General features: G+C 33.9%; 2 protein-coding genes across 2 annotated transcripts in view; both read left to right on the top strand.

Moving 5' to 3' along the window:
• LOC114631043 (olfactory receptor 1030) overlaps positions 1-1,816 on the top strand; it is a 6,315-nt gene extending 4,499 nt beyond the window's left edge. Inside the window, exon 2 of the mRNA XM_028779348.1 lies at positions 855-1,816. Within this exon, the coding sequence (XP_028635181.1) occupies positions 860-1,816 (957 nt within the window). The 5' untranslated portion in view covers positions 855-859. The remainder of the gene's footprint in view (positions 1-854) is intronic.
• A 6,972-nt stretch (positions 1,817-8,788) lies between these two features.
• LOC114631016 (olfactory receptor 5M8-like) lies at positions 8,789-9,789 on the top strand. The gene has a single exon (XM_028779324.1). It carries the CDS (start codon positions 8,789-8,791, stop codon positions 9,725-9,727), a length of 939 nt encoding a protein of 312 aa, XP_028635157.1. The 3' UTR covers positions 9,728-9,789.
• Positions 9,790-17,080: the final 7,291 nt, after the last annotated feature.

Genomic DNA, 17,080 nt, shown 5'->3' on the forward strand with positions numbered 1-17,080 from the left:
TCTTTCTTTCTTTCTTTCTTTCTTTCTTTCTTTCTTTCTTTCTTTCTTTGTTTCTTTCTTTCTTGACACAAGGGAGTTAAATTCTCCTAAGTGAGGCTTCTATAAATACATACAGTATGAGTCATTGATAAATCACTCCTAATATATTAGAAAGACCACTGTTTCATAACAAACTATAATGTGTACTCGGAAGTTTATCCCAATTGGGCCTATTACTGGATCATGATTACTTCAATCATCATAAAGCAATTTGATAACTTGTGATACTGTCTGGATAAGCAGAATCTGCACCTGTGCTGTCAGCTAACTGGGGCTATGTGTGATCTATGTAAGAATACCAGCCTAGGCTGGGGAGATAGCTCAGTGGGTAAAGCACCTGCCTTTACAACTTTACGACATGTATGAGGAACATTTGTTTCCTTGAATCCATTTAAGTTGGTTGTGATAACGTGTCTGTAAACACCAGTGTTCCACTGTTGTTGGGAAGCAGAGACACAATAAAATCCAGAAAAGCAAACTTGTCAGATCATTTAATAACAAGAGATGCTGAAAGCCTGTTCCAAAAAACAATGTGGAAGGCAAGGATACACACACACACACACACACACACACACGCACACACACACAACCATACACACACAACCATACATACACAACCATACACACACAACCATACACACAGAACACCAAAGGTTGTATTTGTTTGTTAAAGATTTGAAAGTCCAGTGTACTAGCTCTGATATTCTCAGACCTTAGCAATAGCTCTGTGTGGATGAATAATAAGAGAGAAGTAGGGAAAAAGAGAGAAAATGTCTAACATGCATTTCATTTACCCTTTTTTTAACTCATCTAAGTGAACATGCTGACACCTAAGAAAATGGTCAGAGGCAATTACTCCATGGTGACTGAATTTATTCTCTTGGGATTAACAGATCGTCCAGAGCTGCAACCTTTGCTTTTTGTGATCTTCCTAGTGATCTATCTGATCACTGTGGGAGGGAATCTTGGCATGATGGTGTTGATCAGGATAGATTCACGCCTGCATACACCTATGTACTACTTTCTTGCCAGTTTGTCATGTTTGGATTTGTGCTATTCTACCAATGTGACTCCCAAGATGCTGGTGAACTTTTTATCAGAGAAGAAAACCATTTCATATGCTGCTTGTTTAGTCCAGTGTTATTTTTTCATTGCTATGGTGATTACTGAATATTATATGCTAGCTGTGATGGCCTATGACAGATACATGGCCATCTGTAACCCTTTGCTTTACAGCAGCAAGATGTCCAAAGGGGTATGTGTGCGTCTGATTGTCGGTCCCTATATCTATGGCTTCCTTAGTGGTCTGATGGAAACCATGTGGACATATCACTTGACCTTCTGTGGCTCCAATATCATCAACCACTTCTACTGTGCTGACCCTCCTCTCATCAGACTCTCCTGCTCTGACACATTCATTAAGGAAACATCAATGTTTGTGGTAGCAGGATTCAATCTTTCCAATTCCTTGCTCATAATCCTCATTTCCTACCTGTTCATTCTCATTGCCATCTTGAGGATGCGTTCTGCTGAAGGTAGGCGCAAAGCCTTTTCCACCTGTGGGTCTCATCTGGTAGCAGTGACTGTGTTTTATGGGACTCTTTTCTGCATGTATGTTAGACCTCCCACAGACAAGTCAGTGGAGCAGTCCAAAATCATTGCTGTGTTCTATACTTTTGTAAGTCCCATGTTGAACCCCATCATTTATAGTCTGAGGAATAAAGATGTGAAACATGCTTTTTGGAAGCTGGTCAGAAGAAATGTGCTTTCAAAGTAGAAATCATCCTGTCTTTATAAATTAAATAAAAGTTTTGTTTATGAAAATGACATCCACTTTTTGTAGAAGTTCACTTTATACACAAGCTAAAAATCCATATTCTTTTATTCAAAGTATATAATATAAAGATATGAAGATAAATGGTTTACATACTGCGCGGAAGTGCAACACATGTGTAAATATGGGAGACTGTTATTCTACTGTTATACAATTTTACATTCATGTCTTTATATATTAGTTTTACATTACGAAAATTATACCTTTATTACAGTAAAATATGCACTTTTAATATAAACATAAAAGTGAAAGAGTGAACTATTTCTGCCCTCCAGCTTCAGCTTCCATTCTTAATACGCAGACTGAATGTTAGCAGTTTTAAAAGCTTTTAGGAATTATATATGCACAAATAAATGTGTGACTATGTTTGTACACATAGACACAAAATTGTTTAAATATATTTTGAAGGGAAAAGCTGATTTCTTGCAAGAGTGTCATTGTTGTATATTATAAGACAATTGGTAGGTGTGCTGCGATTGTAGTGTGTTACAGGATGTTCAGTAGTCGTACTTTTTAATCTCACCTACCACCTTCAGTTTTGACTCCTTTCATTTGCTTACTTCCTCCTACTTGTAAGAATCACTTTCAGTAAAACACTTCTCTGCCAAAGCAGAATATCAGGGCAACTCTGTGGAGGCTGAAAACTTACTCCTCATTCTCTGCAAGACCTAAATGTATTTTCAAACTGCTCAACAATCTTTTCAGATGCTATTAACTCTAGATCCAGGTACTTGAGAAGAAGGGTTTCCACAAAGCAATATGGCTACCTTGTGCCTTTATAATCTTTTTATTGTAGAATGAACTAGTGACATTTCACATTTTTAGAACTAAAAATCTTTTACACCCTTCCTTATTTCTTTATTAATCTATCAGTATCAGAATGTACCAAATATTTGATATGTGTACCTCAGTTTAAACATGATCCACTATTGTTCTGTACCATGAATAGAACAATTAATAATTTTAGAATGAGACTTCTTCCTTCTTTTGTAAGTATTTATTATGCTAAAGAAACCAATGCTTTTCTTTTAAGTTATATTTTTGGTAAATCAACTGTGCTGTGGGCTAACAAAGACAACCAGTGTTTACTAAGTCTTTCAATAGGTATGTATTGCTCCTAGTATCAAGAGAGCTTTCAGGAGTCTTGGGATAGTTTATTTTGTAGAAATTCTAACACTATAAAGGGAATAAAGGCAGATGATACAATTTGCTGGGTGTTATAATACAAGAATGTCAAAGTGCTTAAGTAGTGGAAGAAGTGCCAATTTCTTCTCAGTATACTGAAGTCAACTATATAGCTTAGGCATAAAGTTGCTATGTTTCACCAGGCAGGGTATTGGGCTATCAATTTGGAAGTGCATTTGTTGGCTTGGATATCAACAGAAAAGAGAAACCCACAGAACATCCTTTATTCTGATCAACAGAAATATTCTTTCTTCTTTGCTTTTCAAAGTTTTCTATTCAGTGCTACAGAAAAGTGACTTTTTTTCAGTTTTTTAATTCTATATTTAGCCACACAATTATTTATGCCATGTGATGTAATTCAAATAGCTCTACTTTGAACATCATATTGTTAATACATTCTGTTAAAAACTTATGAAAATTATTTTATAATATTTACTAGTTTGTTTGATTCTTTTCAAAAACTTGTATACTGATATCTAAACAGATGTTTAATTTTGCAAAACCAGTCACTTTATTATTCCAATTTTTTTCAGATCTTAGGGTCTATGTATGCTCTATACTTACATTGTGAAGACACAGATGATAGTATATATAATACTATAAGCATGATATACATTTTATGTCAGATGTTTTATGAAACTGATGTGAAAACATCTATACGTATCCATACATGCTCATATGATGAAAAGAAAGAACATTCATTTTAAAATCCATAACATCGGTTTATTTGTGTGTGGAGGCAGCAACTTTAAAAACCTGTTTTTCTCCTTCTTATCATTCTTGTTGAATCATATTCTCATGGCTTCTTGCCTTCGAAAGTGCTTCACATTTTTCAGGCTGCCAATAAATGTACTGCAAATTGAATTATGTAGTAGCCTAGTTGATTTTTTGAGAACCAGTAATGGAGAAAATTAATGTGTTTTGCCACAATTGTGGCTTCTCAGATCAAATTAAACTAGACTTTAATATAGACCACATTGTGACCCAGAATGTGCTGAGGAGTATATACAGGAACATATTTCACCAAAAATATAGGGATTTTTCTACTCTGTAGGCCAGAAAACTTGCTAAATTTTTAATCTTACCTAGTGAATACGACGAAGTAATATAATCTCAATGAAAGAATCATTAGCAAAACTGAGATAGTATCTGTTTTATGTGTTTTTAATGAAATATTTTATTTATTTACATCCTCAGTGCACCCCACACAGAGTTCTTGCCCTTCTCTACTTCACCTCTGAGAAAGTGCCCCATCCTGGGTATCTTCCCACCCTGGGGCATGAAGCCTCTATAGGATTAGGTGAATCCACTTGTGGTATTAGAGCTGCCAAATAAACAAAAGGGGAAAGAGTGTGATTTTTACAAAACTGAATATGCTGGTTAATTTTATGGGTTAACTGAAAAGGAAAAATTAATCCTAAATGTAGGTGGCACCATCCATGGGCTGGGATCCCAGATTGAAAGGAAGGAGAAAGTTGCATGAGCAGCAGTGATTCATCTTGCTCTACTTTCTGTCCATGGACACAAGGTAATCAGCTGCCTCAAACTCCTGGTACCATGCCTTGATGAATTGCACCAGCTGAATGTATAAGCCACAATGAATACTATCCACTGGGACCATAAGCCAAAATAAATTATTATTCCGCTGTTATTTTTGTTAAGAATTGATGACAACAGAAAGAAGAGTAACAGGTACATGATCTGAGGCTGTAGAAAGAATTGCCACATTGGTTCTCTCACTTGTGAATAAAGAGTAACAGAAAGAAAAAAAAAAGAAAGGATTTCCGTTTTGTGAACAAGGATGGAAAATATTTAAATCCTTTTAATATTTTCTTTATTTTTGAAAATATTATACTTAAGTTCACCTACATATGATCTTATCTACCTCTGTCTCCCAACTCTCTTTCCATGTTGGCTGCCAATATACCTTGTTCCATCTTCACTTGTTTCTAAATTAGTAAGTTCAGGTAGAGATGCCTGTACATGGGTATGGGCAATCCATTAGAGGATGAGAACCCTGCCAGTTGCTATACCATCCACAAAGGAATGATGCTCCATCCTTGTTAATCCACCTACAATCTATACCAAGAATTATTCTGAACTGATCATGAGTAGATCTTGTGTAGGCAACACAGCTGTTGTGAAGTCACAGTTTCAACAACCATGTTATGTCCAGGAGAGAGCACTGCTCTTATTTGTGACACTATTCTTATTAAGGTGTCACTGTCGCCTTCCAGTTGGTAGAAACTAATTAAGGTTCTGTGAATAAAAGAGTTTTAACTCACAGTAAACTTTTCTTGTGTTTTTTTCCAAATATGGGATGCATAATTACAAAAGACTGGTTATTGTCAGTTTGTTTAGATCTAAATTAACCTAGGTGATAGACCTATTAGAATGTTGATGAGGTAATTTCTAGATTGGGTTAACTGGGGTAAGGAGAGTACCCTTTACTGTGGCAAGCACTATCTGTGGGCTAGGGTCCTAACCTAAAGAAAAATCAAGAAGTAAGCAGAACACTCAATTCTTCCCTTTTCCCCTTTTGGACTACATGAATTGCTACTTCACTTTTCATACTAGGAAGAAATTTTACCTCAACTGTTAGTTAAAATAAACCCTTCCTCTCTAACATTGTTTTGTTAGGCAGTGATCACAGCCATGAAAAACTAAAAGAGTACATCTTAACAGCTGAAAGAACCTACACATTTATTCTTTCAGTTGTGAATTTGAGGTAAGAGGAGAGAGTTAGGACAGTTTACAAGTATTTGGGAGTAAAAGTTTAACTAATATACTAAATTCTTTAAAGTGTTTATCTTGAGGAAGCAGCATTTGTACTGGGTAGTAAAATTGGGGTTGTGAATTTTATCATATGAAGAATGAGGTCACAATTTTCTGAAGAAGAAAAACTCACAAAAGAAAATTTGATTGATACCCAAATTATGGTTTCTTAGATTGCAAGAAAAAGTGACTGAGTGACACAGTATGAGTATGGAATGTTCTATGGACATATTTTCTCTTAATTTGCTTGACATAAATGAGAAATAGCAAACACATTTTAATCTAAGTAATGATAGGAGGATAATGTTCTTTGAGTCATTTTTTTTTCATATATGAAGGGAAGCTAAAATTTCTGAAGGGAGAAATGATTTTGTTTCCAAGGAGGGCAGCAGTGACTGAAGGCAGGCAAGCACCATCTCTCTAGCTCATGGAGTCTTTTTCCAGTGCCATTTTAATTTTTTTTCAAAGACCTCTACTTCTCTGCTTCCACATCCAAGGAAATGCTAATACCTTGAGGATAATAATTATCTACATTAATAGACATAGATATCTGCTTGGCTTTTAACTCAGAGTTACTAGAGATATTTGACTGTGTGTGACTGATGTTATACTGTAAAATGAATAATCTAGCAGAATTGTTTGAAAAAAACCACAAATACTGAAAGGAAAGAACCACTTTCTTTTGTTTGCTTGTCTTATGTAAAGCTAAACATGTAATGTGTTTGTCTTTTGTTAGTGAATATTTACTTGTGAAATGGAATGATTTAAAACAGTCCTATATTACGCTTACTCTGTCAGCCAGTGTGCCTAATAGCTTTTGCAATTGAAGGACATTGATTACCTTTTCCATAGCTCAGCTCTTTGATGCAAATGGTTTGAAGATGGATATATACAATCTTTAATAAGTTTCCATCAACATTAGTCTTTAAATATTGTTAAGTATGATGTTTTTGAAGCTAAGCTACTTTACTAATCACACACACACACACACACACACAGACACAGACACACATTAGGAATATATACCTCTGGAAATCAGTGACTATAGAAGGTGTAGCATAGCCTAGGAAAAAAACAAATTAAAGAAATTTTATGAATTAATTGAACTTGTTTCAAATTTCTCTACTTTTTATTCATTTGTTGTTGCATTTTTCTAAACACATAACAATATAAAATAAACATCAAAAAAATCTAAAATATTTGCATACTGGTAATTTTGAAAGGAGCATGTTTTCCCTACACTAATGCTGGTTGCTGGATTATACAATACCATCTCATGCAGGGCAGTGGTTGTAAGATCCTTACCAAGAAGAATAAAGTCCCTGAAGAGATGCTTCAAATCTTCCTAAGCCCCAAGTAAGAATACCCGAACTGCCTTCTGAGACTTGTAATTGGAGGGATTGATGATGTCAGGTTTTTTTTTTTCTATTTTTAATGCTGTAGAGAAAATTGTCTACTTCATATATATAAGCAAACATCTTCCTTATTGGCATTGAAGGCCCATTTATTTTTCCTACTTCGATAGTTCTTTAGAGGTAAGTTGTTTGAAAATAGCCAAAGTGCTGCTTTATAAGTTGCTGGTGTTATTTTATTTTTCATAGAATACAAGCATTTATTCATAAAAGTCAACTGTGGCTAGATAATTACTATATAATCATGTATATGTTGACTTATCTATGTATATGTATAGTACTAAGGATTAAGGTCTGAGAATTTGTGTTTTATATATTAAATAGTCATGTGCCCAAGTGGAAGACTGTAAATTCCATCCCATCTGACAGTATATATACAGGCCATTTCTCAAATCAATGCTGAAGTTAAATTTAGATCTATATTTATATACACATGAACATCATTTATCTATCAATCTATCATCTGTCATCTATCTTTCTCACATATTATAGAAAGAGAGATAGCACCACATACACATAGAGAGAAAGAGTGGGGGCAAAGACATTTTACAGAGGATTAATTAAAATTGCTCTCTAAATCTCAGTCAGACTTCAGTAGTTAATCTGATTGAGAACAAATGAAAACATGGAAAAATTGCTATTTGTTTGTTTTATATTTTGGTTTAGGTTTGCCTTTCTCCTTCTAAGTGTTATTCTTTAAGACAAATTCTTACTTTGAGAAGTAATATTTATGTACTTACGGGATGTAGTTGAATGTTTAACCAAGACTCTGTAATCATAGTCTGTGATGAATGATCACTGGGTGTCTGTCTACCTTCACAACTGTAGATAAAACATCTTGAACTAAGTCACTTCTACATCCCAATCCAGATCTGATATGTGAATAATTAGCCTGTATAATTTTTACTAAGTTAACTTAAAAACTGATATAAAGTTTTCCCAAACAATTAATGTAGGATATTTTTCTACTAATTGGGAAATATATAAAATATAAATTATAATATATAAAGACTTAAAATGATTGTAAACTACCCTCTTTAACATTTATGTACACAGCATAAACAATTTTTACATGGTTTGGTCTAAAATCAATGTTATCACACACTTTGTTACAGTTATTCCTCTGTTTAGTAAAGTTATCTAGAAGATTATATCTCAGAAATGGTAAAGTTCATTTGTCCATTTACAATGAGTGGAAAGTCTTAGAATTCAAAGTAGATAATAGGTTTAAAAGTACACAGAGCAGAAATGGAGATCTGTAAGAATTCTAAATTAGACTATGGTTTATGGTTCAAGAGAAAATACAAACAAAATTTAGAAGACTAGAGTCTTAAAATAGGTTGAGACTTAGAAGACAATGTGTGTTTGCTAATGTTTCAAACATTAATTTGAAGTATACTTATAGACTGATAGGGAAGAAGTGGTAATGGGAAAAGACAAAAAATAATCTAGAGGTGCAATTCTAACAAAATATTTACATTGCTGACCTGTTTATGGCTTGTCTATTTCAAAATGAAATTTCTATTTTTCTTTGTAGTCCATCATGAGGAGAAACTTCACTGCTGTGACTGAGTTCATCCTCCTGGGACTTACTAGCCATGTGGAGCTTCAAATTCTCTTTTTTGTGCTGTTTCTGGTGGTATATGTGGTCACAGTGGCAGGTAACTTGGGCATGATCCTGCTTATCAAGGCCAATGCCAGGCTCCACACACCCATGTACTTTTTCTTGAGCCACTTATCCTTTGTAGATATGTGTTTCTCTTCCAATGTGACCCCAAAGATGCTCCAGATTTTCCTTTCAGAGAGGAAAACTATTTCCTACTCTGCATGCTTGGTCCAATGTTACCTCTTCATTGCGTTGGTCCATGTTGAAATCTACATCCTGGCTCTGATGGCCTTTGATCGATACATGGCCATCTGCAATCCTCTGCTTTATGGTAGCAAGATGTCCCAGAGTGTATGTACATCTCTAATCACAGTGCCTTATGTGTATGGGGCACTCACTGGTCTGATGGAGACCATGTGGACTTATAACCTGGCTTTCTGTGGCCAAAATGAAATCAATCACTTCTATTGTGCTGATCCACCACTGATTAAGCTGGCTTGTTCTGACACTTATCGAAAAGAAATCTCCATGTTTGTTGTAGCTGGATTTAACCTCTCCCTCTCCCTACTCATTATTCTCACTTCCTACCTGTATATCTTTCCTGCTATTCTAAGGATTAGCTCTACAGAAGGCAAGCACAAAGCTTTCTCCACCTGTGGCTCCCATCTGACTGCTGTCATCATATTCTACACAACTCTCTTTTTCATGTATCTCAGACCAACATCCAGAGAATCTGTGGAACAAGGCAAAATGGTTGCTGTGTTCTATACCACTGTCATCCCCATGTTGAACCCCATGATTTACAGCCTGAGGAACAAAGATGTTAAAGAAGCAATAAGTAAAGAATTGTCACAGAAAAAAAATGTATTTTTTTGAAAAAAAGGATTCAATTTTCTTTTGCACTCATGGCACTTTTTGTAGGAATTATCATTGTTTTCTAAAGTCTCAGAAATAGTACTGAAAGGAAGTTAAAGAATTACAAGACAATAGAGAGCAGGGGATTGCACCAGTTTAATTCTTTTCTGAAATGGAAACTCATTAAATTTCTGTTATAAAATTTCATATGTCTGCATTTGTCTCTCTTTTTAGCATAATTTTATTTTATGTTCTTTGGACTTTCTGCACAAGGACTCTGTTTTTCACCCCTTTGAATTTATAGCTACTACTGGAAGATGAATTATGTTGGAATTCATAGGTGTCACTTTTATTCCAGCACCCATCATTTGCTTTCTCTTTAGTTTGTTAATTATTATATTTAAGACATTAATTGTTGGTCATAAGAAATGATATGTAATTCAAAGACAACCCACACAAAGTATAGAATAGTGATGGATATCTTTTGTTTTTAGGATCATGTGCTGAGTGTGCTTGTTTCTACAACATGATTTGATCTTTCTTAAGAAAGTTGAGTATTAAACACCATGAATTCCAAACTACTGTATTTTGGCAGAATTTTTCTATGCTTTTTCTGAAATGGATAAAATTACTTCTACTTCATAATTTTAAAATTATTGGTGAATAGTTATACATAGAGTTTTAATTGTCAAATACTATCATATGGTGAGTACAGATGCCTTTTTCATTTATACACACTCATAATTTTTTATACAGAACAATTTATCTTCATTTCTATGAAGAATTAAAAAATGTTGAATCATGCGTATACTTCTACTTATCTTTTTAAATCTGAACTTGATTTGGCAGTATATCTTTATTGATTTTGAGTACTAGCATTTTTAAAACTCTCCTGCATTCCTACTTTACATGAGTTCCTTTTGTTTTACAATAGAATTCTGAATATTAGTCTAAATTAAAATGGATATTACTATGGGTGTATAATAGTTATATCTTTGAAATAATGATACTCGAGAGAAAGGATTCTGGGCCAAATAAACCTTGCTAAAACAGAAACAACACTAACAAAATATGGAGCAGGAGTCTGCATGGTTAGATTTACCTGAAAGCCTCAAGGCTCAGGCTGATGTTCTCATGTTAAGAGGTGTAAAGGACTCTGGGACAGGGTGACAGTAAGAAGAAACCTAGATGTATGAGATATATGGCTGTGGTTGTCTTATTCATGTATCTATATAAAACACTTAGGTCGTCATCAATTCATAAGGTCAGAAAGTTTATCCTGATTATGCATTTAGACATTGCAGTCTGTGATTGACCCAGATGTTTGTTAAGACTCCTTAAGACAGCACATCTTGGCAAGGAGCATATCAGCAGGCAATGTGGCTCACCTCTCAGAGGAAGTTGAAAGGTGAGAGCCGTGTCTAAATATCATTTCAAGGGTAAGTGTCTGGAACTTCAGTGAGCTCCTTCTATGTTCTTCTAAAGTTCCTACCCACTTATTGATGCCTCTGTCTGGGGAATGAATATCTAAGAACACTTATCTCTCCTAGAAATGGGTTCATAAATAAGACCAGAACAATGACTATATTGGCAGATATATTAATACTGAAGGAGAGATTTATTTTTGGTCTTATCCCTATAAAAATAACTATAGACAACTACTGACTTCTGGAAGAGGGAGAATTAGCCATTCTTTGAGATGAGCTCCCTTACAGGTGGTTCAATTCAGTATAGTCAGGGATGAAATCATACATACAAAAACAACAAAAACAGACTCAGCATGAATATATATATTTGTATGTATGTAAAATATGCACACACATATATAACTATAAATATATATTATATGCACACACATATATAACAATAATAAATATAATAATTATAATAATTATAAAGAGGATAACAACTTGAGAGTAGTGGAGATGGGGAAGAGATGGGAAACAGATATAATACTACTTCAACTAAAACGTACTTTTAAAAATGAGAATGAATTTATTGCATATGTCTCTCTCTTAAAATTCCAAATGAATCTCTGAGCTACATTTATTGTAAATATCTCTATATGAATTAAAGCGGGTTGTAGAGAAATAATCTAATTGCTTAAAACCAAAAGAGTCTTAGTTAAAAAGTTCACAAATTTTGTAGGTATATAAAAGTATCCTATTTTAGTTTGCCCTTCCATATGTATGTACGAGTATATATATATGCATGTATATATATGAGTGCAGGCTAATATGCACAAGTAAGTGTGCATGTGGAAGTCAGAGGTCAGCTTTGGGTATTATTTTTCATGTGTTCCCTGTAATTTTTTCTCAGATAGAGTCTCCCTCTAGTCTAAATCTGATTCAGTGGGCTAGAAATGCTAGCTAAAGGCTCTAGAGATCTGCCAGTCTCTACCTCTCACACCTCTTGAATACAATCAGTTGCCCCCATGACTTTTTAACAGTGTGGCTTTTGAGGATCAATCTTAATTCTTTATGAATGCAAGAAAGCCCTTTTCCAACTGAGGTACTGTCTCAGTTCTAGTATCTCATTTAAATAATCTAGTCTTTATTGGAAACAAGAAAAATGGACTTCTCCACTAATAATAAATATACTGATTTGCATGTTATAAAATGCTGCTTATTAAAGTATATATGCAGTCAAATGTTTCAATTCTGGTATTATCATTTGGAAAACTAATGCCTTTATAAGGAATGTGATACATCCATCAAGAGTCACAAGAAACATTTTAAAACAGGAAAGACATTGCATCTCTTAACATAGCATCTGCTTTAAAGATCTAATTCTACTGAGAATTTTATCATCTCTTGAGGTTAATTTTCTGATTTGCAGATAGATGATGTAATTTGCAATATTTCAATCATGTCATCATGATCCCACTCCACTTTCCAGTAAGGTACGCAGGGTGGGAAGTTAGATTCTTAAAATGTGTGTGAGTTACTTATTGATGCTGATAGAGGCAAAGATCCTGGGAACATTCATGCTTCTGTGAACCCCATGGTGGGCAAGATGGTGATAAAAATCCCTATCAAAGCCTCCTACCAAAGTGGTCACTAACTTTTAAATGAGCAGAAAATAAATTGTGCCATGCTAAACTCAGTCTTGTTTCAAACTGTCAGGGCTCCAGAAAAGATTCTGTCCAGCAGTGTTATTTTTACCTATAGCTACATTGTGACCTTCTACATAAAACTCACTGAAATTATGAAATTTGAAATATCAACTTTTTTAAATGTAAGTTTGTATATTTTATGAAGCAAGAATTCAGCATTTGTTTTCATAAAATATAGTGGGGATCACTTATTTTATAATCACTAATGCAAGAATAGGTAAATCCATGTATTAATAATTCTTTATTGTGCTTTCAGTATTATGGAGATTGTTTTTCTCATATATTCACATAACATATTACTGTATGCCTACCAGGTGCTACTTTTGTAAACTGTTTTCAAATATGAGGATTTAGGGGCTGAGGTTGTACCTCAGTGTTAGAGTGCTTGCCAGTTTGGATAAACACCTGTGTTTCAGTGTTAGCATAACTATGCACCAAAGCAAGTAAAATAAGATTATTAAGTTTAGGAAAATATATTTCAAGTGGTTATAGAATTAGCCCTGCAGATATTTAAAGAACACCAATCTAGACTCTACACAAAATGTCCAGCAACATCAAAGGTAGTTTTTCGACCACTGTAAGATTCAAGTTATATTTTGGAAAAAGAAAAAAAAGAATAAAATGACTGGATGTTTTAGGAACATGGTTTGATGCTTTACTATAGATAGGTAAGAATCACTGGAGTGCTCCTTGCAAAGATGTGAGGTAAAATGAGTAATATTCTAAAAGGACAATTATAATATTTGAGTTTATAGTGATGACAAAATGGCAACAAACATAAGAATACATTATAAAATGCCCCAGCTAAAAGATGTACAGCTTGGTCTTCATGTGGGTCTCCCAACAACTGGAGCCACACCATTTATCAGTCTCTTGTCTACCTGTGAATCCTATTTCCCTAACTAGTCCTATTTGTCTGGCCTCAGTGGGAGAAGTTGACCCTAGTCCCTCATTGACTTGATGTGTTAGAGAAGGGGGAGTGACATCTGGGGGTGAAGAAGCTCCCCCTTCTCAGAGGAGAAAGGGGGATCAAGGAGGACCTGTGTGAGAGGGTATTGGGAGGAGAGGAATGTATAATGAATTAATAATAAAAATGAAATAAATAAGTAAGTAAATGAATAAATAAATACACATGGGGTTAGTATCATCCAAATCCTATTCATTATATTAGTCACCCATCATACTCAATTCCTAAGCCTCTATAAGAGCTTATGGTATGTATCACAGGTTTTATCTATTGAAAGATTTGTCAATATCTATCCCCTGTAACTATAAACATTGTCTAGCATAGTAGGGAAACACTATTTGTTTCACATCTCCTCATATAAATAAGAAAACAATACTTTTAGTTATAATATTCTGATTTCTAAGAGTAACATGCTATTTAACATGCAAATTTAGTTTAATTGAGTCAGTCATTGCAAGTTAAGACCTAAGACTATTATTAGTGCCATTGTTTTATAGAAGAGAAACAATTTAAGTGGTATAGTGCCTTGCTCAAGATCACACTTTGAAACAGGTTGGTAACCACATCCCTAGTATCAGGATTTTTATTGTATCACACTGTATGATATATTGCATGAAGATTTTTAAGTATTTTGAAGGAATAATATGATAAAAAATTTTTAACGTTTTTTTGTTGGTTTTTCATTTTCTTTTGGTGAGGAGGTTGCAAGGGCAGAGAGCAGATATGAAGGGATGGGAAAATGAGTGGAATTAGGGATTATGATGTGAAATTCACAAAGAATCAATAAAAAGTTAGAAAAAATGAAACATTATTATAGTAAAAACTGTGTGACTAATTTTTATAATCTCTGTGGTTAAACTTCTTAATTGGGTGTAAACATATTTCTTCTCCATGTCTTCTCAGTTTAACACAGTCACAATAGCCATCCTTCTACTCAAACACAAAAGGTCTTGCCCAGGGATGAACACCATTAGTTGGGTATTCAATATCAAGTGGTAGCCTTGAAATTATATAAATGCTTATAACATCATATGGACACATATGCATGTATATGTATTTGAGCTTGTGTGTGTATGTATGTATGTATGTATGCATGCATGTAACAACAGTTAAAAAGATGTCATGAATTTGAGGGAGAACAATAATGTTTATGTGGTAGAGATTAAAGGGAGGAAAGGGAAGGAAGAAAATTGTCAATGACATTATAGTTAAAAATATATAATTTTAAGATGCCAGAAGGTGAACCTTAGGAGAAATTGTTGGCTTATCTCTGGATACTTTTCCTTATCCATAGAATAGAAGTAAATTCAACCCCATGATCTTGCTCCTTAAAGCCTCTAGCACTGAGATCCAAATAGTCATTTCTTATTTATAAATTTTACAGTATCATGCTCAGTTATAATAACAGAAATAATGTAAAAAAAACTATCAAAATAGCAGAAAATTAGGGTCATGATATACTTTTGTAAAAGTTAGTAAAAAATTAATGAGTTCGTTCTTACTCTAGAGATACACTTCCCCTGTGTCATGCCTAAGGGAAATCTGTAATTGTTTATTTTATCCACCAGAAACATTTAAGGAAAGAGTCTCCTCAAAGTTTTCAAGTTCTCCCAGGTTTCAAGTAAGTATCAAGGTATTTTTCATCTGCCTGTGCAGCTCACAGTTTTTCATCTTTATGTTGTTGTTAGTGTTATTTTTCCTCATGTTCCAGTTGGCTTAAAAATGAGGTTATCACATGAAGCTTATGCCTTACATTTTTATCAAACTCTTTTCTTTTTAAGAAGATTCTATCAATCACCTCTCCACTTTATGTGTATATGAACCATAGAGATAAAAGAAAGGCAGGTTTTCAGTATAGATTACATTTACTTGGTATATATTTTTGCTAGAGTACATTTAGTAAGTAATAAATGTTCCCAGCACGCTCGCTATTTGTTAAAGGATTGTGTAGGTTTGCTTACATGTTTAGAAGTGTATAACAATTTGTATAATTTCTTTATTGTCATACTCTATGACATAATTCAGATAATAGATTATGAATACCTTATCACATATTGAACATCAGAGAAGCCAGGAACAAAACAAAGCAAACTTCAAATGTGGCTAACTTCAGAATATAAATAAATGTTGGATCCAGAATTCAACAAAGCCACAACTATAGAAACATAAATATTTAACTGTGATATTAAACATTGCCTTATGCCTGATTCAGGAACCATATTCTCATAGATTATTGAGTTTAGACTAGAATAATAGGATAAGTGAGCACTAGTATATTCGGTGTTTACTTAAGATCTAAATGCCCTACAGATCCTTGCCTTGCTATGTTGACTTAACATAGAGCCCCAGCATTGGCCTTGTCTCCATCTCATCAATATGCTTACCACCTTGCTTGGCTTTTCACCTAGGGTCAGGGGTGAGACATGTCTCCATGCTTGCAATATTAGCACAGTAGCAATTTAGTAGCCTTTCCAATCCATGTCAATTGACGTTAATGGAATATATATATGTATATATATATATATATATATATATATATATATATATAATGTATTCATGATTATACACACACACACATATATATACACATATATATATATGATGACATGGGAAACATAATTTTTTATAGCATAATTCTATCAGAGGGGACATGTGACTATAAATCTGGAAGAGCATTCTGGATTTAAATAAATGTTTGACTAGAAATACTTATGAAGATTTCTTTATAATAACTGTTGATATCACAGAAGGAACTAGGATTTTCCATGGAAAATATATTGTAAAATACCTGTAAAAACTACAGGTTTTATTTTCTACATTCATGAATAAGTTTTCAAAATCCGTAAGAATGGGAATTTCTTGAATTCTCAAAGTAGTGTCAATTATTTTCGTATTTTTCGTTGACTTTACATGTTAACAATATATTCTAAGTTTGCAAAGTACTTTACAATATAGAATATTTGACTAATTATTTCATTTTAAACCCAGAGAGAGTAATAATTTATGTTAGTAGAAGTGAGAAGATGCTCAATTTCACAGATGTGACTGAATTTATTCTTCTGGGATTAACCAGTAGAAAAGAACTACAAGTTCTCTTTTTCATCATTTTTCTTGTGGTCTACATCATAACCATGGTGGGCAATATTGGCATGATGATATTAATTAAGATCAGTCCACAGCTGAGCAGCCCAATGTACTTTTTCCTGAGCCATTTGTCATTTGTTGATGTGTGGTTTTCTTCCAATGTCACTCCTAAAATGCTGGAAAACTTGCTGTCAAAGACAAAAACAAT

Source organism: Grammomys surdaster, unplaced genomic scaffold (assembly GCF_004785775.1).
Source record: "Grammomys surdaster isolate TR1022 unplaced genomic scaffold, NIH_TR_1.0 350, whole genome shotgun sequence".
NCBI classification, from domain to species: Eukaryota; Metazoa; Chordata; class Mammalia; order Rodentia; family Muridae; genus Grammomys; species Grammomys surdaster.